The 25,154-nt window shown below is 34.1% G+C and overlaps 4 protein-coding genes across 4 annotated transcripts; all 4 read left to right on the forward strand.

Moving 5' to 3' along the window:
- Positions 1 to 964: 964 nt before the first annotated feature.
- LOC102616466 (36.4 kDa proline-rich protein) lies at positions 965 to 1,874 on the forward strand. Its single transcript, XM_006492847.4, has one exon. The coding sequence runs from the start codon at positions 1,013 to 1,015 to the stop codon at positions 1,655 to 1,657; it is 645 nt and encodes a 214-aa protein (XP_006492910.1). The 5' UTR covers positions 965 to 1,012; the 3' UTR covers positions 1,658 to 1,874.
- A 2,948-nt stretch (positions 1,875 to 4,822) lies between these two features.
- Positions 4,823 to 5,590, forward strand: LOC107174471 (36.4 kDa proline-rich protein). The gene has a single exon (XM_015525397.3). It carries the CDS (start codon positions 4,895 to 4,897, stop codon positions 5,309 to 5,311), a length of 417 nt encoding a protein of 138 aa, XP_015380883.1. The 5' UTR covers positions 4,823 to 4,894; the 3' UTR covers positions 5,312 to 5,590.
- Positions 5,591 to 6,434: 844 nt separating this feature from the next.
- On the forward strand, positions 6,435 to 7,295 carry LOC107174470 (36.4 kDa proline-rich protein-like). The gene has a single exon (XM_015525396.3). The coding sequence runs from the start codon at positions 6,512 to 6,514 to the stop codon at positions 6,926 to 6,928; it is 417 nt and encodes a 138-aa protein (XP_015380882.1). The 5' UTR covers positions 6,435 to 6,511; the 3' UTR covers positions 6,929 to 7,295.
- A 235-nt stretch (positions 7,296 to 7,530) lies between these two features.
- LOC102616176 (proteasome subunit alpha type-4) lies at positions 7,531 to 10,501 on the forward strand. The gene is made up of 2 exons (XM_006492846.4): positions 7,531 to 7,690; positions 9,482 to 10,501. The coding sequence occupies exon 2, from the start codon at positions 9,494 to 9,496 to the stop codon at positions 10,244 to 10,246; it is 753 nt and encodes a 250-aa protein (XP_006492909.1). The 5' UTR covers positions 7,531 to 7,690; positions 9,482 to 9,493; the 3' UTR covers positions 10,247 to 10,501.
- The last annotated feature ends 14,653 nt before the right edge of the window (positions 10,502 to 25,154 follow it).

A 25,154-nucleotide genomic window follows, 5' to 3' on the forward strand; every position in this document is an offset into this window, starting at 1 on the left:
CATCTTCAAAAAAGATTTCTTCCGAATTTTAGGACTAGTCAAAATCGCACGATCTTGCTATCACAAATTACGAAATACAGCTAGATTTATTTAATTTTCTTTTAATTATCTCAAGTGCATTCATTTTTGATATTTCTAATTTAGCACTGTCAGTGACAGAAGCAGTATCTGTTAGATTCAACAGATGTGGATAACTATATTAAAATGCAATGTATACATGATTTGTAGATCTTGTTATGGATTTAATTTCAATTGATTTTATTTAAATAATCATATGAATTCAGTCCTTAAAGAAATAGGGTTAAAAAATTAATTTAAATTTTACATGCTTTCTAACCTTTATATATATATATATATATATATATATATATATATGCCAATTAAATATAAGTTGTGTCAAGTGTTAAAGTGAAGTAAATCCATTTTCATCATTCCGGCATTTGAAGTAAAAGACCGTAAAGCCATCACTATGCAAACAAAGTAATCAAAAAACTAAAATAGTTTCCCTTATTAATGATGTGTCCACGATTGCAAAAAATTTTCCTCAATAATTGAACCAAAAAAGGAAAATAATTGATTTGCAAGTAAAGGTGCCCTCGCAGGCCCGCCCCTTGAAATTCTAATGCAGAAGTTACAACTATTACATTTGGTAATTGAGTTTATTAATGAAAGAAATTACGTTTCAGACTGCAAATAATTCACTTAATTATCCCAATAACTCATTAGTGTTATTATAATAATCAATCGAATGTTCTTAGTATCATAATGAATCCCATGTTTCAAGCATGAATGAAAAAACAAATGGGAGTGTCTATGTCTACATCTCCGTTCAATGGTGAGCTGGCTTGGGTTGTCCTTTGGGCCCTAATGTCAACAAATCAACAAACAGTTAAAAAATTAAAATGATCCCAAATTCATAACTCTCTCTATAAAAGGGCATTCATTCAATAGGGAATGCATTCCCAACTTAGCAAGCCAAGCTCTTTAGAGAGTTCTATAAAAAAATTTCATCATGGGAAAATATCAATTAGCAAGTTCCTTTATTCTACTCTTGAACTTGGGCACTTTGCTTACATCTCTAGCTTGTGACTGCTCAAATAACCCTCCTCCTCCCCCTGCTTCTAAGACACCAAACTGTCCCCCACCGCCTTCTTCACCGAGCCCTAAAACGCCACCACCTCCTCCTCCGTTTGTGAAATCGCCACCACCACCACCTCCGGTCGTGAAGTCGGCCCCTCCACCTCCTCCTCCAGTTGCAAAGTCACCACCACCTCCTCCACCGGTTGTCAAGTCACCACCACCACCGATTGTAAAGCCGCCACCGCCTAATGGACCAAGCCCTAAGTCACCACCGCCACCTAGTGTGAGATACCCACCGCCACCAAAACAACAAACTTGCCCCATTGATGCTCTCAAACTCGGTGCATGTGTTGATGTTTTAGGTGGGTTAATTCACATTGGTCTTGGTGACAGTGCTAAGGAGAAATGCTGCCCATTGCTGCAAGGGCTAGCAGATTTGGATGCTGCAGTATGTCTTTGCACTGCCATTAGACTTAAGGCTCTGAATCTCATTAATCTTCTCGTGCCCATCTCTCTACAAGTACTTGTCAACGACTGTGGCAAATATCCGCCCGCAGGATTTCAGTGTCCTGCTTAATTGGTGACGCCTCATGCATGCATGTTGCAACTGCGTGGAAAAGATTAATTGACCATATTATTGTTTGTTATCTTCTACCTAGTTTCGCTTTGTTCAATGATAATAATTAATGTGAGAGCTAGAAGTTCAAGCTCTTCAAGGAAAAATCCTCTAGATATATGTATTTTGTTTCTCTTGTTGCACGTCAAACCAAAATGTGCTCTGATATTATTTGTTATTTGATATACATTTAATAAATCATATGTGTCCAAGTAAATTAAAAACTTTTCTCTATCTCCCTTCCATTCACATCAGTACATTCGCTTTTGCCTGTTATTCAAATGTTAAGGTGGACATATATAGTGGCGGATCTAGAAAAATAATTTATCAGGGGCTTGATTATATAATAGTAAAATTTTAAAACTAAAACTTTGAATGTATAAAATATTCATTAATACATTTATAATTATTCTTGAAGTATTTTCAAGAATAGAAAAATGTTTGTGGTGATGACCTATCATTATTTTTAATTATAGTGTAGGCTTTTATAATTCTAAAAGTTAAAGTTTAAATTTTGTGAGTTTATAAATTTATAGGGTCAATTTTAATAGATTTAATGGGGGCTAATTAGAAATCTTAAATATTTTTTTCTTTTATTCCTAGATTTTTTTTTAGTTAGCGAGGGCTGTAGCCCCCACTGGTCACATACTGTATCCACCCCTAGACATATATTCATATGCATGTTGATCAATATATGACTTTTAACATTTTTTTTAATATTTTCGTATCATATGAGTGGTAAGAATAATTGAAAGACAATTAATTTTAAAACACGTTATATATGTATTTACATTAAAAGAGACCTACTGTTGCGGCTACAAAAATTAAGGGTATGCACACTCATATTTGGCATAAATATTAATTGAAAGAAAATAAACAAATAAATAAATCATACGAACTGTATAATATTTTCATTCCACCAATACCGTATGCCACATTAGTTTGTATGTTGTAAAAAATAGTTTGTAGAAAATTTTGTAACTCTGTTGTTACTAAAAAGGAGTTACATATGTGTGCGTTAAGATGTTCGTGCAATCGTTCGAAAAGAGGTTCCGCAATGGAGATAAAGTTGCTCGCTCTTGATGTTCTTGGGTTTCCCTTGCAGTTGTAATGCTTAGCACAAATTATGGTTCTAGATCTCCTGTAATTTGTTTTCTTGTTTGTTTGTTTTTCTTTTTCTTTTTTTATGGTGTTGTAATCTTTTCCTTTTAGGAACGCCTTCCCCTAACTTGATTTACGTTATTCATTTTTCAGTTTATATTTGCGAATTCTCTCGCCTTGTGGAAATCCCTTATCAAAAAATGTCTATCATGCAAGAATGTTGATATGGTTTAGGTAGAGTATAAAAAATTTATTTCTTCATTTTAATTTTCCTCGAAGTCGGTCACTTTAGCGTTACTCTGCCACTATATGTTATTGACTCTCAAAGGATGTCGCCACGGTCATCATCAAAGAAAATATTTACAAATAATAGTGATGAAAATAGACAATTCACTCAATTTCTCTGAATTAAGGAAAATAAATAAATAAAATGTCTATGAAATTCCTCCATCCGCCGAAATTTACGAAAAAAGAAAATGGCCCATTCATTCTATTTTGTACATTTGTGCAAATTGCCACTATAGGAAAAGATGTCCGAATATTGCTGAATAAATGTAAATTAAAAAAACAAAAATATCTGTGCAGAGTTTGTTAGCTTATGTGGTTTATAATAACAGAAAATTTTGACCTGCATATGAGATTTGAGAGGATTTTAGCATTCTTTCTCAATCGTGGGCTCAACATATAGCACTACATGTTAAAAATATAATGCCTCAAATATCAAAACCCTGTTTTCTTGATTCTCTATGTCCTTCAAAGTTTGAAATGATTATCTCCGAATCCTTGCCGACAGGAACCCCTATGCCTGCAGTCAGTTTTGGTGACTACAGTGTCATAATTCTAGAATGAAGATGAAGATTTGGATCAATGCTAAACTCATATGTGCTTATCTCTTTATAATCTTGTGCTTTATGTGCATGTATAGTAAGATACAATTAAGATTTAATTAGCTTTTTAAAAGATTAACAAAAAGACTAGCTCAGTACTGAATTCAAAACCTAAAGATAAACCACCTTCTTTTGAAACCTTAGGAAGTAAAAGACTTGATAAAAATGATTGAATTATATTTTTTTTAATATCGTAATTTATTTTATAAATAAAAAATTTTAAACATGATTATTTATCATTTATTTCCTTACAAGTCAAAACGAATGAAGTGACATGTTTCATAGTTCTAGAAATAAATGTATTTAATAGAGATAATCATGAGATATAGCATTTACTTCCCATTCAAACCTTTTTCATTAAGATAAAAACTATAAAATTTTATTTTTCTATGGAGGAAAAGAATTATTATTATTTATTATTTCTCTCTTTATATTATTGTTATTATTATTATTATTATTGATGGAGGAAAAGAATAAAAAATAATACCCCCAAGAAAAAGGTTTCTGAATTTTGCTGGATTCCAATTTAGAAAACAAAAAAGAACAGGAAAAAAAATGTAATTTGAATACAGATGTTCAAGTTGCGTATAGTTAGTTTACAGGGCAAGAAAGAATATTTGATTTGTATATAATGAAATAGTCATTGAATTTTTAGCATTATTATTTCCAATCACGCGCTCAGATAAACCACTGTATGTTAAAAAAATACCTCTCAAATATCAAGATCCGCGATTTCTTGATTCTGTTTGTCATTGAAGTCTGTAAAGCTTATCCTCAAAATCCTTGCTGAAAGGAAGGAACCCATAGGCCCGTAGTCTGTTTTGGCGACTGTTTAATTATTATATTAATAACATTAGTGATCAAATTACTCTTCTTCTGTAACCTATATAATGTGAAAAAAGATATTTATATAATTATATGTACAATGTAGAAGAAGACGTGTCATGTTAATAGAGGTTACATATGTTATGTTAGAGATTAAAAATTTTACGCTAGAGAAGCATGTAGCATGTCTATTATGAGTTGTCATGCACCTCACGATCTAGATCAGTCAATAAAACCCCCCATTTGCTTATTTTAATTATCAATGATTGATTAATTCTCACGCCCTCTTAATTTCTATATAAGAAGGGCATTCATTCACAGAACAAAATGTACAAGTTCCTTGATAGAGTCTAAGAGCTAGAGTAATTGCAATTTTTTCATCATCATGGCCAAATATCAGTTAGCTGGTCTCTTGATTCTCCTTTTGAACTTGGGCACTTTGCTCCCTTCTCTAGCTTCTGACTGCTCAAATCCACCAAGTGTCCCCAAAACACCTTCTTCCCCAAGCCCTAAACCAAAACCACCATCAAAGCAGCAAACTTGTCCCATTGATGCTCTCAAGCTCAGTGCATGCGTCGACGTGCTTGGCGGTTTGATTCACGTTGGTATTGGCGGCAATCCTAAGGAGAAATGCTGCCCATTGCTGCAAGGGCTAGCAGATTTGGATGCGGCTATATGTCTTTGCACTGCCATTAGACTTAAGGCTCTGAATCTCGTCAATCTTCTTGTACCCGTCTCTCTAAACGTACTTGTCAACGATTGTGGCAAGCACGTGCCTGCTGGATTTAAGTGTCCTACCTAATTGTTGATGCCCATGCAAGCAGTTTCATGAAATTTAACTATTAAGATTGACGATATCATGTTACTTGTTGTTTTTGTTTTTATTATTTTAATTGTTGAAGATAATAATGTGAGAGATATATAGAAGTATAGAAATGCTTCTAGAGAAATATTTCTCCTTAGTATGTGGTTTTTACTCGATTTGTTCCTATTATTTCATGTCAAATCAATATGTTATCATGATATTTAATGTCTGTTGGATTATAAATATTTTATAAGTTAAAAGTTTTTCTTCCGTCTCTATCATTTATATTCTCTCAATCGTCTAATTTATAATTTTTCGTTTAAAAGAGAAACAACGGTACTTATCATTACTCTAAAGAGTTTTAAGTTGGATAGACACCAATTATATGTATGCAGCCATTGTGGAGTTAATATGTGAAAGAAATTTTCGAACGTAACATGTTTTTTATAGCGGAATAAACCTATTCAGGATATATATTTCCGTACAAAGTGAAAGATGAAAAGGAATAAAAAGTGTAAAAAATAGTTTATCCAAGGAAAATAGAAAAAGCAGCAAAGAGAACATATGTGGATTTCTATAATTAGGAAAAAAGAATCTGAATATAGTCTGTCAAGTTATATTTTTCAATGCAAGAAAATTGAGTTGTCTCAAGTGGAAGAGTACTCGAATTTTAGCATTAATTCTCAAGTCCGATAGCGACACACACAAAGCATTAAATGTAAAAAAAAAAAGGCCACGAATATCAATATCCGTGTTTTCTTGATTCTCTTTGTCAATGAAGTTTGAAAAGATTATCCCCACAATGACAAATAATAATAATAATAATAATAATAATAATAATAATATACAAAAGCACGACGACGTGTAATGCTTAAAGTTTACAGATGTTAATATTAGAGATTAAAAATTGCACTGTTTGTGCAAATGATGTGCTTATTTCAATATCTCATTCACATTATATTCAATACAAGTTTATTGAAGCATATGTAACGCATCTATTGTGAGTTGGCCTTGTGTCATGCCCCTCACGATCTAGAATCCCCCAAGTTCTTAATAATTTGTGTTATCATCATGATTGATTTATCTCTCTCGCCCTCTTCATTTCTATATAAGAAGGGCCTTCGTTCACAGAATAAAATGAACAAGTTCTTTGTTACATTGCAGTTTAAGAGCTAGAATTTTGAAACTTTTTTCATCATGGCCAAATATCAGTTAGCTGGTCTCTTGATTCTCATTTTGAACTTGGGGACTTTGCTTTCTTCTCTAGCTTGTGACTGCTCAAATCCACCTAGTGTCCCCAAACCACCCTCTTCCCCGAGCCCTAAACCAAAACCACCATCAAAACAGCAAACTTGTCCCATTGATGCTCTCAAGCTCAGTGCATGCGTCGACGTGCTGGGCGGTTTGATTCACGTTGGTATTGGCGGCAGTCCTAAGGAGAAATGCTGCCCATTGCTGCAAGGGCTTGCAGATTTGGATGCCGCAATATGTCTTTGCACTGTCATTAGGGTTAAGGCTCTGAATATCGTCAATCTTCTTGTACCCGTCTCTCTAAACGTACTTGTTAACGATTGCGGCAAGCACGTGCCTGCTGGATTTCAATGCCCTGCCTAACTTGTGATGCCCCAGTCCCATCACCATCATGCATGCAATTTCATGAAAACCAATTAAGATTGATGAAGATGTCATTGTTGTTGCTTTCATTTTTATTCTTTATTTTTTTGTTGAAGATAATAATGTGAAAGATGGAAGTTCGAAATACTTCTAGAGAAATATCTCTCCTTAATTAGTATGTGTTTCGTAATTGATATGTTCCTCTTCTTTCAAACCAATATGCTTTGAGATTAATTTTAGTGTTAATTTATTGGATTCTTAATATTGTTTTTATGAGTTCAACGTTTCTCTGCTCTTTAATCTCTATCGTATGTACGTATATTAATATATACATATTATTCATCACTCAATCATCTGATTTATAATTTACATAAGGACTCAAAAACTCATGCCTAAAGGAGGTATTTTACCATTATGCCTTTGAGTGGTTGTATATAAATTGTATATAGTTTTGCTAGTTCATCAAGTAGTTGTAGATTTGAAATTTTTTTTTTTTTTAAATGGGGGGCTTATTTAGAAAGTCTTTGGAGCGTATATATATCTTCACATTAACTTAAGGCCCGTGTAAATTTCCGTTGTAGACCCGGCCCAAATAGCAAAGCAATAATAAAAAGATCTTTAAAACAATAAAATGAAAAAGAAATTTTCTTGAGAAAGAAGTCAGTGTGGCCTCTAAAGGAAGATCGTATAATAGCGAACTCACTGAGCTTTAACGAAGGGTCGAAGAGCATTACCTTTGAGTAGGCTGACAAAGAATTACATGTAAGTAAAGATCTTCACTTTTCTTCCAGTTTCTATATTTCCGTTCGCAAGATCTGTTTTTCTTGTTAAATAAAAAAAATTTGTGAATTAAGCGTCGGCGCTGTTTGTTTCTGAAATTTTTCGTTTTTAGTCGAATATTTAAGTTTTTTGCTTTTTCTTTTTTTCTTTAAATTTTAATCCGATAAGATATTTGTAATGGGTATTGAAGTTATCCCTTTGTTTCGCTTTGTTGCAAGTGCTTTTCGAGCCCAGCTGAATGTTATTAAACCCTTGATTTGAACAAAATTTTTTATCATGGGTCTTGTTTAATTTTCCGACAGTTTTATGTTTCTTGATGTTATTACGATTGATGATATTTTCTGTGAGTTACTTGAGTAAAATCAGTTAATTTTAGTTTTGTCATTTAGGAAAAAGAGGCACCCACATGCTATAAATTTTTTAAAGGGGAATGACTTACAGACTGACTTATTATTAGAATTGTCAGTGAGTTTATAAGTGGCCAATGAAAATTTGAGAAATAATCCCTTTTCGATGAGTAATTAAGGTTTTTGATTTGAATGTATTGATGCTTCGTTGCATATATTCTGTTGTATAGGGATTCTTATTGTTGATATTTATGCTGTGTAATCTCTTGTATGGTGAATGGTAGTTCTACTCTTGTGCATTTGTTTTGGTAGGAGAACCGGTTTTACTTTCTCTCTGGTTCTTGAGACTCCGATGGTTTATTTTTATTTTTAATGCATGTATTAGTATTAAGCTAACCTATGCTTTGCCACATGGTTGATAATGACAATTGAATTTGTGGATGCTCATTACTGATGAGTTGAGTTATTTGATGCTGTTGTAATCTTGTTTTGGATAATACAAGTTTCTTCTGCCATCCTCGTAAATGTAGTTATGAAACCGAGAGAGAAAGAGAGTTTGTGTTGGTAGTTCTTAAGAAGTCTAACAAGCAAATGAAGTATTGGTGTATAACCCAATTTTTTTTTCCCCTCAAGATTTAGCAAATAAATAGATTCTGATTCTGAGCGGAAGCTATCTACTAGAAAATGATAAATGGAAGTTTTATGTTAATGAATCTTGTTGATTGTTTTGTGGAGCTAGCCAAAATGTAAGGAGTGGCCAAAGCTTGGTGAAATTGTGGTTGTGGAGTAATTTATTTATTTTTACTTATGTCAAGATGCTTAAAGAATCTAATCAGAATATCTGGAATTTAGCAGTTACCCATGAAAAAATGTGTTTGGTTGATTTTGAAAATGAAAGTTTTAGAGGCATGCTCTTTCTTTCTGTTTTAATAGGAGAAGCGTGATTTCTTTTTCTTCAATTAGGATACATAAAGAATCATTTTACATAGTGCTTGTTATTCTTTTGCATTTCACCTCTTATCACTATTATTACCATTGAACTTTTAGGTTGGTCCGTTTTCTGTTCATCCAAGTATGTTATAGCTGTCAATGATTGTATTTCTATGCTCTATCATATATGACCATGAAATTCTTCAGAATTTGCATCTACGTATGCTTCAGTCTCAGCTTGTTTTTCATCTTCTTACTGTCTTATCCTCCATGCTCATCTTTAGCTGTGCTCATTAACTAATATATTTCTGGTGTTACCAAATTAGCTACTATATTGCTGTTTTCCATTTTTCGGTGGTACATTTATTTTGGTGCTTTTCTAGTGGAGCACTTCTTTTATTTTTGTTGAATCTGTTTGATTCATTTTCCAGTGGTACAATTCTTTTATTTTATTGAATCTGTTTCATACATTTTCTTTGATTTTCCTTGTTTGCAGTCATAACCAAAAATGTCTCGGAGATATGATAGCCGTACCACAATTTTCTCCCCTGAAGGCCGTCTCTATCAAGTTGAGTATGCAATGGAGGCCATTGGAAATGCTGGTAGTGCAATTGGAATATTATCGAAAGATGGGGTTGTCTTGGTTGGTGAAAAGAAGGTTACTTCGAAGCTCCTGCAAACCTCAACTTCCACTGAGAAGATGTACAAGATTGATGATCATGTTGCTTGTGCCGTAGCTGGAATAATGTCTGATGCCAACATCCTAATCAACACTGCCAGGGTCCAAGCCCAACGTTACACATATGCCTACCAAGAGCCAATGCCTGTTGAGCAGCTTGTTCAATCTCTTTGTGATACAAAGCAAGGTTACACCCAGTTTGGCGGTCTCCGCCCCTTTGGTGTTTCATTTCTTTTTGCAGGGTGGGACAAAAATTATGGCTTCCAACTTTACATGAGTGATCCTAGTGGAAACTATGGTGGTTGGAAAGCTGCTGCTATTGGTGCAAATAACCAGGCTGCACAATCAATCCTCAAACAAGATTACAAGGATGATATTTCAAGGGAAGAAGCAGTTCAACTAGCACTGAAGGTGCTCAGCAAAACCATGGACAGCACCAGTCTTACTTCTGATAAGCTTGAATTAGCTGAGGTTTTCCTGATGCCTTCTGGCAAAGTGAAGTACCAAGTTTGCTCACCCGAAGCTCTGAGCAAGTTGTTGGTGAAGCATGGAGTAACCCAACCTGCTGCTGAGACTTCTTGAATGAAGATCTTCCATGCTTTCATTATAACTTAATTTCAAAGCAATTTGGACAGTACTTGTATTACTTTTATGCTTTTTGCCCAAAGAACTGCAGATCGATGTGTTTGATGTTGATGATCAGAAGCTTGGTAATTTCAGATGTTATGATGTTGGATGCAGTTTACCTTGTTTCCTTGTGTTAAAATGCTCCCGTCACTTCTATTTCAAGGATTTTGGCTTGACTTTTAGCATGGAAATTAACTATTATGGTTCAGATGTTAGAATTGTTGCGCTGCAAGCGTTTTGTATTCTTTAGGATTGCCTTTTCTCCTTCTCCCCTTTCTCGTTACAGTTTCTCCCATTTATTTTTATGTGTTATGTATTCTTCATGATTGCTGTTTTTCTTTCTCCTCTTTACCTCTACAGTTCGCCCTAATTATTTTCTCTTCACGTAGGGGAGAAAATCAAAATAATAGAGAGAAACAGTAACATTCTTGTTGCGCTTACTCAGAAATAGGCTAGAATGGGAATAGAGAATGAGAATTAGAATAAGTTGTTTATTTGAACTGTATAAATCGGGATCATAATAAGTTGGATTATTATTAATGTATTTATTTTATTTTAGAATCAAAATTAGAATAAATTATAATGTTACAAATTATTAAAAAATCCTTAATAATAATGACAATAATATTAATTAAAATAATAAAATTAATAATTATTTTAATAATAATAAAATTTAATAGTGATAATATCAATAAAAATAATAATAACAATAATTAATAATAATTAAATAATAAATTTAATTATTACTAATAATAATATTAAAATAATAATAAATGATAAATAAAATAATAATAATTTATAAAATTTAACAATATTAATATTAATAAAATTAATAAATCTTAATAAAATAATATTAAAATAATAATAATAATAATAATGAAATTATTGACAATACTAATTATAAATAATAATAATTAATATATTTTAAATAGTAATATTATTATTATTATTATCATCGTCATCATTATTATTATTAATATGTTAATTAATTAATTATTAAATAATAAAGGACCTATTTGTAAATAATACAAAAATTTTGGATTTTTTATAAATTATGTAGGGACCGAAATGTAAAAATGATGAAAGTTGATTGAGGATAGTTTGGGGATTAAAAAAATTTAATGGGGGTAAAACGAAAACTGTAGGGAATGAGAGAGCTTGAGAATCAATCTTTCATTCCTTATTCTCAAATTTAGGTGTGGCTCAAGATTTCGATTCCGATTCCTGTCTCTATTTTGTGAAGTAATGTCAATTATTTTGATTTTGGATATCGATTCTCTAATCTGTGAAGTAAACACTACCTCTATATCAATTAAATTTTAAAATTATTGTGATAGAAAAATAACGTGATGACAGTTTCTAATTTAATTAATGGTAGTGTCTCGTTTTTGTTAGTACTTGGAACTATGTTTATTATTGTATAGATATGGATTCCAAAGAGATTAATAGAAGTAAAACTAAATCAAAATAAAAAAGCAACTGAAAGCAACACAAATAAGAAAATTATTTTGTGCAATTTGGAGATTTGGGGAAGCAATGGGTTCATAAAGAAACTGCATTGACAGCATTAAACATTGTTTCTGTAGAAGTGAACCCATCATTGCTCATGAAAAAGTGGTGTATGGACATTCTCTCTTGTGAGGAGTTATTTGTATCGGGTATGTACTTCATAGAATTCATTGTAATAATGTAAGTCTCAATCATGTATATCTGATTGTAAATATCAGTGTAATATCTCTGCTACAATAAGCAGTTGTTGTAAATATCTGTGTAATGCAGTAATCTGATGATTAATCAGTCTCAAAAAAAAAAAAAAAGTGGTGAAATATTTTGCTTGTTTTCCAAAACAGTCCCTTGCAGACTTTTGGAACCACACTCCCCTTCTTTTGCAGCATTAAACGCAGCAACTCTATCCTATGGATTTCAACTTGTTTCCTCATTTCTCTTTTAACAAGACAAGCAAGAGAGAAACTAATACGTCTTTTTACTGGTAGTTCTGCGACTTTCCATTTGTGAAGAGCAAGAAGACAGGCAAGAGTTGAAGAAAGTGAATCTTTAATTAATAAACTATTGGCTATAAAATGATCAAGAGTCCACGATCCATCTTTATTTTGATTCTCCATAATCCATTTCAAGCATTCTGGGAGTCTAGGTTTATTATCCATGGAATTTTCAGAAGGCACCGTAGCCACCCATGCGGTGTCGTATGAAGAAATTGATAGCTTGATATTGTTGAAACCCTCCTTGATCCTTGTAGTAACTGGAGCTTGCTCACTCTACCATTATCATTCAATACAATTTCTATCTCTTTATCTTAATTTATAATTATTAATTAAAAAAATGGGGAGTAATTAATATGACTTACTGAGGAATCACAGCAATCTTTCATTTTCACAACTTGTGGCCGGGGGCACCCATCTGCTAGAGAAATTACATAACTATATATTCTGGTGAAAAATAAAGAAATAGATAAAAATAATATTTTCACCTGATGTAGCTTTATTTTCGAAGAGAAGTCAGAGAGATTTTCGATTGTAGCAGCATTTGTGTGTGTGTGTGTGTGTGTGTGTGTATCTATGTGATAAAGTGAAGAAAAATAAAAAAGATATTTGGTTTATATAAATATATGATAATATGCTTGTGAATTCTTCTTAGATAACTTGCCCTATAGCGTTGAATATACAAATTTCTAAATTAATCAACTTCACTGCTCCTGCAGGCCAGCTGCTAGGCATATAACAATAAACAGAACTTGAGTCATGGGATATAATAAGCACACTAAGAAAACCCAAATGACAAACAAACAACAAGAGTACTAAAAATAATATTTAATCGGAAAAAAAATATTGCAATTTTCTTTTAAATAGGTTGTGATTTTGTAGCTTTGTAATCAATAGGTTGCGATTTGCGAAGTCAATGAAGAAAGAATTGGTTAAAAAGAAAACAACAAAGCGAACCTAGCGAAGAGCTTTGTCCTCAAGTAGAAAAGAATAGCTATAATGTAAAAAAGGAAAAGCAAACTAACGGATTAATAAAATTTCACCGCGTAGTGCTGTGATGCTGTCTTTCATTCTCATTTTCTCCTCCCCCCATATTTTCTGGCTTATCTTTCAAATCCTATCTAATAAATATGACATCTTATCAACAAAGCATGACATATTGCTAAGGTTGCTCTTTGTGGAGAATATACAGAGGCTAAGCAGAATAAGCTCAAGAAGCTGAATGAAGTCGGCATTGCCGAGTCAATAAAGGTTGTTACGAAGAGCGACAGCTCAGCTGATAGCTAAGCATAAGCTGTTAAATTTGTTGTTAATCATACAGTTTGGGTGTGTAACTAAGTGTGATTAGCTTAGTGACTAATGATTGAAGTTAGTCGCAGATTGCTATAGTCATGTCAACGTATATATTGTCAATCGGCTACATCTAGAAGCTTTGCATAAACAAATAATGGTGGCACATGGCTTTGAAAATTGAACACGGTTTTCACCTACCAAATTTTGATGAACACGGTTTTGAAGAAGTTTTGATACCAACAGATTTGACTTTCTTGGCCATCATTTTGCTATAAATACAAATGCAAATGAAGAGCTTATTCATTCCATTATTCAGAGAGCAATTTAGGGAGTCGAGAGAGAATTCAAGAGCTTGCATTTATAAGCTCTTATTACAGTGATTGAGAGAGTTTGGGTGTATTGGGGTTTTTGGAAAGTGAGCTAAAATACTACAATACTTGTAACTCCTTTTCACTAGTAAAATATTTCCTTCTGTCTTCGCCCGTGGATGTAGGCTAAAAGCCGAACCACGTAATTTCTGGTGTCCTCTATTGTGCTTGTTCTTTATTGTTTCTACCAATTTTACTTTAGCTGCGTGTCTGCGCCACCCAACAATTTACTAACAGTGGTATCAGAGCAATTGGTTATATTTTTTGGAGTCAGGAACTGTTCACGTAAGGGGTACTATTCACGTATACGGCATTGTACACGTATACGATACTATTCACATATACGGTACTATTCATGTATACGGTTTTGTCTACATATACGGCACTATTCACGTATACGACACTATTCACATGAAACGGTGGAAGCGATCCAAGAATTTTGTAGTGCAAAGCAGGGAATAGTGGTGTGAGTAAAGCAACTGTGTGGTTTTGTACATGTCTAGGAAAGTTCTGTCACAAAGGCGATAAGAGCTTAAGGAGTCTGGGTTTTAAGTGGGACTATTGTGACCCCTCCAGTCTTTCCTGGGAACTTTCATGGTGTACATTCTCACACATACTCACAACTATTCAAGGTGGTACACTAACTTGTGTGCAGTATTTATCAACAAAATAACGGCAAAGTATGAAATTGAGAAGTTTAACGGAAATAATTTTTCGTTGTGGAAAATGAAGATGAAAGCTGTATTGAGGAAAAATAATTGTTTGGCAGCAATTGGAGAAAGACCCATAGAGATAACTGATGACAAGTGGAACGAGGTAGATGGCAACGCCATTTCTGATCTACACTTGACACTTGCGGATGGAGTATTATCCAGTGTGGCAGAGAAAAATACGGCGAAGGAAATATGGGATACTCTCACAAAATTGTATGAGGCCAAGTCACTACACAACAAAATATTCTTGAAGAGAAAACTCTATACTTTTCGAATGGCGAAATCTACAATGGTGACCGACCACATCAACACATTGAAGACTCTATTTTCACAACTCACAATGTTGGGTTATAATATAGAGGAAAATGAACGTGCAGAGCTTCTACTTCAAAGTCTACCAGATTCGTATGATCAACTCATCATCAATCTGACGAACAACAATCTAGTGGAGGGTCTAGTTTTCGACGATGTTGCAGCCTCTGTATTAAATGAGGAGAGCAGGAGGAAAAATAAGAAAAACAGACAAGCAAGTTCGCAGCAAGCAGAAGCGCTATCAGTGACGAGAGGGAGATCAACGGAACGTGGCCCCAGTGGGAGTCAAAATCAGGGTAGATCAAAATCCAGAAGTAAGAAGAATGTTAAATGCTACAAATGTGGCAAGAAAGGGCACGTCAAGAAAGAATGTTGGAGTAACCAGAAGAGAAAAGAGGGCAAAGAACCTGAGTCATCAAATGCTCAGGGTTGTGTAGCAAGTACCTTAGATGATGGCGAAATTCTTTACAGCGAGGCAACAACTGTTTCAGAAGGCAAAAAACGACTTTCTGATGTATGGCTTATAAACTCAGGAGCTACCTGGCACATGACCTCTAGGAGAGAATGGTTCCACACATATGAGCCTATCTCAGGAGGATCTGTATATATGGGAGATGATCATGCCTTGGAGATCGTTGGTATTGGTACTATCAAATAAAAATATTTGATGGTACAATTCGCACAATTGGGGAGGTACGACATGTCAATGGCCTGAAGAAAAATCTATTGTCTTTGGGACAAATGGATAGTCATGGGTACAAAACTCATGTGGAGAATGGAATAATGAAGATCGTTAAAGGTGCGCTTGTATTGATGAAGGCAGAAAAGATCGGTGCTAATTTATTCATGCTTAAAGGAGAAACACTACAGGAGGCTGATGCGTGTGTCGTATCAAATGGAGAAGAATCAACGATGATGTGGCATCTCAAACTTGGCCACATGTCAGAACAAGGCTTGAAGATTCTCTCTGAGCGAAAATTGCTTCCAGGGCTCAAATCGATAAGTTTACCATTTTGCGAGCATTGTGTTACAAGTAAGCAGCATAGATTAAAATTCAGTAGATCTATTGCTAGAAGTAAATGCATTCTAAACTTGATTCATTCTGATGTTTGGGAATCACCGGATATATCCATGGGAGGTGCAAAGTACATGGTGACTTTCATTGATGATTATTTCAGAAGATGTTGGGTGTATCTAATTAAGAAAAAGTCAGATGTATTTCCTGTATTTAAAGAATACAAAGCGCGGGTGGAACTTGAATCTGGTAAAAAGATCAAGTGCTTGAGAACAGATAATGGTGGAGAATATACAGACGGCGAGTTTCTTACTTTTTGTAAGCAAGAAGGCATTCAGAGGCAGTTCACGGTGGCATACACTTCTCGACAAAACGGAGCGGCAGAGCGGATGAACAGAATTCTTACAGAAAGAATAAGAGCTAAGTTGAGGACTGCTGGTCTACCCAATTCATTCTGGGCAGAAGCAGCCAAAACTGCTTATTATATAGTAAATCGATCGCCATCTACAGCTATTGGGCTGAAGACAGCAATGGAGATGTGGACTGGAAAGCCAGCTGATTATTCCTACCTACATGCATTTGGATGTCCTGTGTACGTGATGTACAATGCCCAAGAAAGAACAAAGTTAGATGCAAAATCTAGATGTATCTTCTCGGGGTATGCTGATGGAGTAAAGGGGTATCATCTATGGGACCCCACTGCCCACAAGATCGTCATCAGCAGAGATGTTATCTTTGTAGAAGATCAACTGTAAAGGAGAGATGAGGATGATGGCACTGCAAAAGAAAAGTCTGAGATCGTGCCAGTATATGTGGAAAATAATATAGAAGATTCAGATTCTTCTGAAGCAGCACCAGAGCACGAGGAACAAGAACCAGTCGAGTCCGAGGCTCAAGAAGTTCGTCGGTCAACTCGTGAGAGACGACCACCAACATGGCACTCGGAGTATATCACAGAGATCAACGTTGCATACTGTCTTCTAACAGAAGATGGAGAGCCTTCAACTTTCCATGAAGCTTTAGAAAGCTCAGATATTGCTTTGTGGATGACAGCAATGCAGGAAGAAATTGAAGCTCTACACAAGAACAAGACATGAGAACTTGTACCACTACCACGTAGAAGAAAAGTCATTGGAAACAAATGGGTCTATAAGATCAAGCGTGATAGCAATGACCAAGTGGAGCGGTATCGTGCAAGATTGGTGGTGAAAGGATATGCTCAGAAAGAAAGTATTGACTTCAACGAGATATTTTCGCCCGTGGTTCGACTCACAACAGTTAGAATAGTCTTGGCAATGTGTGCTACATTTGACCTACATCTAGAGCAGTTAGATGTGAAAACTGTATTTCTTCATGGAGAACTTGAAGAAGAAATATATATGCTCCAACCAGAAGGTTTTGCAGAAACAGGAAAGGAGAACTTAGTTTGCAGGTTGAACAAATCTCTTTACGGTCTCAAACAGGCGCCGAGGTGTTGGTATAACAGATTTGATTCCTTCATCATAAGCCTTGGATACAACAGACTCAACTCAGACTATTGTGCATATTACAAGAGGTTTGAAGATAATGATTTCATTATTTTACTATTGTATGTGGATGACATGTTGGTAGCAGGTCCCAACAAAGATCGAAACTAAGAATTGAAGGCACAGTTGGCTAGGGAGTTTGAAATGAAGGACTTGGGACCAGCAAACAAGATTCTAGGGATGCAAATTCACCGAGACAAAAATAACATGAAGATTTGGCTTTCGCAGAAGAATTACTTGAAGAAAATCTTGCGACGCTTCAACATGCAAGATTGTAAGCCAATTTCTACCCCACTTCCTGTTAATTTCAAATTATCCTCAAGTATGTGTCCTAGTAATGAAGCAGAGAGGAAGGAGATGTCTCGAGTACCGTATGCATCAGCAGTGGGAAGTTTAATGTTCGCTATGATATGTACAAGACCAGACATTGCACAAGCAGTGGGAGCAGTCAGTCGATATATGGGGAATCCTGGTGGAGAGCATTGGATAGCTGTGAATAGGGTTCTGAGATACATTAGAGGAACCTCAGATGTTGCATTATGTTATGGAGGATCAGAATTTACTGTCAGGGGCTATGTGGATTCAGATTTTGCAAGAGATCTTGATAAAAGGAAATCCACTACTGGTTATGTGTTTACACTTACGGAAGCAGCTGTAAGCTGGGTTTCGAAACTGCAGATCGTTGTGGCTTTATCTACAACAGAAGTAGAATACATGGCAGCTACACAAGCTTGCAAGGAAGCTATTTGGATACAAAGGTTATTGGAGGAGCTCGGGCACGGACAAGAGAAAATTTCTGTATTTTGTGACAGTCAGAGTGCCTTGCACATTGCAAGAAATCCAGCCTTTCATTCCAGGACAAAGCACATAGGAGTCCAGTATCACTTCGTTCGTGAAGTAGTGGAAGATGGAAATGTGGATTTGCAGAAAATCCATACCAAAGAGAACCTAGTAGATGTTTTGACCAAGCCGATAAATACTGATAAGTTTGTTTGGAGTAGATCCTCTTGTGGCCTAGCAGAAACGTAGGCAACATGATTATGGCGAAGCAGAAAGGATGGTGTGGAGATTGATTGATTCTCAATCAAATCTCCAAGTGGGAGAATGTCAATCGGCTGCATCTAGAAGCTTTGCATAAACAAATAATGGTGGCACATGGCTTTGAAAATTGAACACGGTTTTCACCCACCAAACTTTGATGAACACAGTTTTGAAGAAGTTTTGATACCCACGGCTTTGACTTTCTTGGCCATCATTTTGCTATAAATACAAGTGCAAATGAAGAGCTTATTCATTCCATTATTCAGAGAGCAATTAAGGGAGTCGAGAGAGAATTCAAGAGCTTGCATTTATAAGCTCTTATTACAGTGATTGAGAGAGTTTGGGTGTATTGAGGTTTTTGGAAAGTGAGCTAAAATACTACAATACTTGTAACTCCTTTTCAGTAGTAAAATATTTCCTTCTGTCTTCGCCCGTGGATGTAGGCTAAAAGCCGAATCACGTAATTTTTGGTATCCTCTATTGTGCTTGTTCTTTATTGTTTCTACCAATTTTACTTTAGCTGCGTGTCTGCGCCACCCAATAATTTACTAACATATATATATGGTTACACTGATTCAGTTTATGAGAATGAAGATTCCATAATTAATTAATAGATCAATTTTTTTGAGATTTTCTCTCTAGCCAAACACAATCTGGTCATTATTTTCCCACATACTGTGACTGTATTCTTCGTAATTTATTGTCGTACCCAATACATGTAATGAAGATGTTTAATTACACGCACTGAAATTTTCAAGCAATTTGTACGTAAAGTTTATATGTTTCCAATCAACGATCCAACAACTGAAATGGAACCCACCAGAAGATTATTTAAATGGTAATAAATTTCTAATTAATGTTTAGCTAGGATGGTAGAGTTTGAGGTAGCTGTAGCCAAAACAAACCAAAAATTTAATCACGAGGACCGCAAACATTAAATTATCAGTAAATTAAAGAGAGAGAGTAAGCTTTTCACGAATTAACTTTGCTGCGGTGACCCCTGAATCGTCTTTTGTCTTATTTTATAACCAATTAGGTTCATAATTGTACATTTGTATTAACTAAATAGAAATATCCTAGCATGTATTACTCCTAGTTTATTTAATTTATTATAAGCAACTATAGGGTTCTATACTATAATGTCCGCCGGCGAATTTAATATGAGCCCCGAATAGGAAACCTGTATTTTAGGAGAGAATCTCTCCTGTATTGTAGGTTTGGAGCAGCTGTCTCAAAGTGGCTATAATTATAAACCTTTTGGACCAGTGTTCCCTGCCTGTTACGGTGCTACCTATGTTGTTCTCAGGGGACATGGCCGCTATCTTTAAAAAGGACTACAAAGATGATAAGTATTTTGAAGAAAAAGTTTTGGCTTTTTTTGGAGCTCACATTACTTAATTTCTAAAACAAACTGTACGTGATTGGATGTAAATTATTTTTTATGTGTTATGTATTCTTCATGATTGTTGTTTTTCTTTCTCCTCTTTACCGCTACGGTTTGCCCTATTTATTTTCTCTTCACTGAGGGGAGAAAATCAAAATAATAGAGAGAAACAGTAACATTCTTGTTGCGTTTACTCAGAATGAGCTAGAATCAAAATGGACATGAATGGAAATAGGCTAGAATGGGAATGGAGAATGAGAATTAGAATAAATTGTTTATTTGAATTGTACAAATTGGGATCATAATAAGTTGGATTACTATTAATGTGTTTATTTTATTTTGGAATCAAAATTAGAATAAATTATAATGTTACAAATTATTAAAAAATCCTTAATAATAATGACAATAATATTAATTAAAATAATAAAATTAATAATTTTTTTAATAATAATAAATTTTAATAGTGATAATATCAATAAAAATAATAATAACAATAATTAATAATAATTAAATAATAAATTTAATTATTACTAATAATATTTAAATAATAATAAATGAAAAAAAAATAATTTATAAAATTTAACAATATTAATATTAATAAAATTAATGAATTTTAATAAAATAATATTAAAATAATAATAATAATGACATTAATATTATTATTTTAATAAAAATAATAATAAAATAATAATTGACAATACTAATTATAAATAATAATAATTAATATATTTTAAATAATAATATTATTATTATTATCATCGTCGTCGTCGTCATTATTATTATTATTAATATGTTAATTAATTAATTATTAAATAATAAAGGACCTATTTGTAAATAATACAAAAATTTTGGATTTTTTATAAATTATGTAGGGACCGAAATGTAAAAATGATGAAAGTTGATTGAGGATAATTTGGGGATTATAAAAATTTAATGGGGGTAAAACGAAAAATGAAGGGAATGAGAGAGCTTGAAAATCAATCTTTCATTCCTTATTCCCAAATTTAGTTGGGGCTCACGATTTCGATTCCGATTCATGTCTCTATTTTGTGAAGTAATGTCAATTATTTTAATTTTGGATACCAATTCCCTAATCTGTGAAGTAAACACTACCTCTATAGTCTATATCAATTAAATTTTAAAATTATTGTGATAGAAAAATAACGTGATGACAGTTTCTAATTTAATTAATGGTAGTGTCTTGTTTTTGTTAGTACTTGGAACTATGTTTGTTATTGTATAGATATGGATTCCAAAGAGATTAATAGAAGTAAAACTAAATCAAAATTAAAAAGCAACTGAAAGCAACACAAATAAGAAAATTATTTTGTGCAATTTGGAGATTTGGGGAAGCAATGGGTTCATAAAGAAACTGCATTGACAGCATTAAGCATTGTTTCTGTAGAAGTGAACCCATCATTGCTCATGAAAAAGTGGTGAAATATTTTGCTTGTTTTCCAAAACAGTTCCTTGCAGACTTTTGGAACCACACTCCCCTTCTTTTGCAGCATTAAACGCAGCAACTCTATCCTATGGATTTCAACTTTTTTCCTCATTTCTCTTTTAACAAGACAAGCAAGAGAGAAACTAATACGTACTGGTAGTTCTGCGACTTTCCATTTGTGAAGAGCAAGAAGCCGGGCAAGAGTTGAAGAAAGTGAATCTTTAATTGACAAAGTATCCGCTATTAAATGATCCAGGGTCCACGATCCATCTTTATTTTGATTCTCCATAATCCATTTCAAGCATTCTGGGAATCTAGGTTTATTATCCATGGAATTTTCAGAAGGCACCGTAGCCACCCATGCGGTGTCGTATGAAGAAACTGATAGCTTGGTATTGTTGAAACCCTCCTTGATCCTTGTAATAACTGGAGCTTGCTCACTCTACCATTATCATTCAATCCAATTTCTTTCTCTTCATCTTAATTTATAATTGTTAATAAAAAAAATGGGGAGTAATATGACTTACTGGAGAATCACAGCAATCTTTCATTTTCACAACTTGTGGCCGGGGGCACCCATCTGCTAGAGAAATTACATAACTACATATTCTGGTGAAAAATAAAGAAAGAGATCAAAATAATATTGAGTCAATAAAGGTTGCTAAGAAGAGCTACGGCTCAGCTGACAGCTACGCATAAGCTGTTATGTTTGTTGTTAATCATACAGTTTGTGCGTGTAACTAAATGTAATCAGCTTAGTGATTAATGATTGAAGCTAGTTACAGACTGCTATAGTCACGTGAATGTATATATATTAGGTTCTACTGATTCAGTTTATGAGAATGATGATTCCTGAATTAACAGATCAATTTTTCTAAGATTTTCTCGCTAGCCAAACACAATCTGTTCATTATTTTCACACATATTGTGACTGCATTCTTCGTAATTTATTGTCGCAGCCAATGCATGTAATGAAGACGTTTAATTAGATGCACTGAATTTTTCAAGCAACTTGTACGTAAAGTTTACATGCTTTCCAATCAACGATCCAACAACTGAAATGGAACCCACCAGAAGATTATTTTAATGGTAATAAATTTCCAATTAATGTTTAGCTAGGATGGTAGAGTTTGAGGTAGCTGTAGCTAAAACAAGCCAAAAATTTAATCACGAGGACCGCAAACGTTAAATTATCAGTAAATTAAAGAGAGAGAGTAAGCTTTTCACGAATTAACTTTGCCGCGGTGACCCCCGAATCGGCTTTTGTCTTATTTTATAACCAACTAGGTTCATAATTGTACATATGTATTAGCTAGAAATATCCTAGCATGTATTACTCCTAGTTTATTTAATTTATTATAAGCAACTATAGGGTTCTATACAATAACGTCCGCCGGCGAATTTAATATAAGCCCAGTATGGGAAACCTGTATTTTAGGAGAGAATCTCTCCTGTATTGTAGGTTTGGAGCAGCTGTCTCAAAGTGGCTATAATTATAAACCTTTTGGACCAGTGTTCCCTACCTGTTACGGTGCTACCTATGTTGTTCTCAGGGGACATGGCCGCTAACTTTAAAAAGGACTACAAAGATGATAAGTATTTTGAGGAAAAAGTTTTGGCTTTTTTTGGAGCTCACATTACTTAATTTCTAAAACAAACTGTACGTGATTGGATGTAAATTATTTTTTTAAAAAAAAAAACGCCTTACAAACTTATCCAAAAGTTATCCGTCATTGCAAATCTGAAATTATCTCTTTTAACAAAAATGGTGTCGCTTGAGTGAGAATTGACGGCAGCCCGAGGTCATTAACATTGATGAAGAACATTCAAACTAAGTATTTTACTGCGAGAATAATGAACAAGAGAACACGAGAGAAAAATAATCGTAAGGACTGCAAGTGAATCTCACTAGAAAAGAGAGTGGAATCTTTCAATTCAACAGTGGCGTCACGAAATTTCCATCTTATCGGGTCGATTCAGGAGCAGCTTTTAGCTTATTTTATAAGCAAATGAGCATGCATATCTACTTACTCCACATCTTTGACTGTGCCCACAGTGTTCCCACGTGCTAGATCTTAATTATTCAAATCTAGCAGAATGGAATATTAAATCATATTTGCTGCTTGGATTTTGGATCATTGTTGGGTTTTGGATCGTTGTCTCTTCTTCTTTTCTATATTATTATTATTATTTCCTTTTGGGAAGAAAGACTGATCAATCATTTCAATAAGAACAAAACGCAGTCTTTTTCCTTATACAAGGCATGAGAAGCTTGTAACGTACTCCAATCAAATACTCGTCTTCATTGAATGAGCCAATTTGCCAAAATTATTGTGTGCTTCCTCGCTACACATCCAATATTGCATGAAAGTATGAGGTCTGACTTTCTAAGTATCTCGTGATATGTATTTACTAATTAATGTGATAATATATGATTAAAATTTATAGTTTTTGTGTTTTTATATAATATCTATCAATCATCCATTGGTAATTCAATAGAAATTTGGATTATGCGAGATTCAACACTAATTGTTAGATAATTTAAATACTATTCAGATCCTCATACCTTTAAACTGCCAACACTAGTGTAAGTTTTTAGGTCAAATGATTTCTCAGTATGGTATCAACATGCAGGACATAAATTTGATACGTAAAATTTGAATCCCTCGCATACTATTTAAATTTACACAAAGTGGAAGGATTGCCTGAATCCAAGATCTTGAAACCTTATTTGCCCCTGACATAAAATTAAAGCTTAAGTTTCCAAAGTCTAGAAGTGCTTTCAATACTCTTTTAAGACTTTGGATGCGAGCACAGATTGATTTGCGGACTTAAAAATTCAAGGGGACCAAGAAAAGGACAATGGAAGCTACAATTCAAATCCCCGCTAAAAGAAAGCCATATACCAACAATTGCGTGCTGTGCGGACCTATTTGTTGGACTTGGATTCAATCATTTAATTTGTGTGTAGAACACGCATAAAACTAACTTGTTATTATGTCATTTTAATGTATTGTGTGTACTTTGGTGGTCCTTTTTTCTGCGGTTGCACTTGTTGTTAAACTTCAAGTTGAGTGATTTTGATGGATCATAAACCTCTCGCATGCGGCAGACCCAATGGTTGTTGCCATTAATTTCCTAAAAGCAATGTGCATGCCGATATAATTCTGGGAAACTTTGAGAGTGCGAGACCACACGTCCACACCCACGCCTGACGCCACCACAAGCTTTTTTATTTACTTATATGGAGCTGCTTTTCAGCGTAAAAAAGCTCTTTTGCTTTGGTGGGGAGGTATGGTTTACATATGTAGAAAAGCATTTTTTTTTTTTGTGAAAAGTGCTTCTGCTTTGTGGGAACGGTGAGGTCACTGGCCACACAGCATGTCGCGAAGACAAATAAGAATTATCATCGAAGTGGCTCCGCAAATGACAGCAAGAGAAACTGAAAAGTATTATTTGAATAATACTTATTTTTCTTGAGTTATGTGTTATTTATTTCACAGGCGTAAAATGACTTATTTATAAATTAACGCCACTCCACTCCACTTTATGGTTATGTATCCTGATAGAAATGTCATTAAAATACGAAACATACATATTTTAATACATTAAAAATATTTTTTTTGTCTGTTAATGGCATTTTTATTTGGCAAAGTGGGAATGCCCTCACTAAAGTTCCAGATGAATTAAAAGATAAAAAATAAACACAAACTTTAATGCAATGTTTCTCGTTTATAGTATATTTAAATTTATGTTTTTTTTTTGTT

Source organism: Citrus sinensis, chromosome 6 (assembly GCF_022201045.2).
Source record: "Citrus sinensis cultivar Valencia sweet orange chromosome 6, DVS_A1.0, whole genome shotgun sequence".
Classification (NCBI taxonomy): Eukaryota; Viridiplantae; Streptophyta; class Magnoliopsida; order Sapindales; family Rutaceae; genus Citrus; species Citrus sinensis.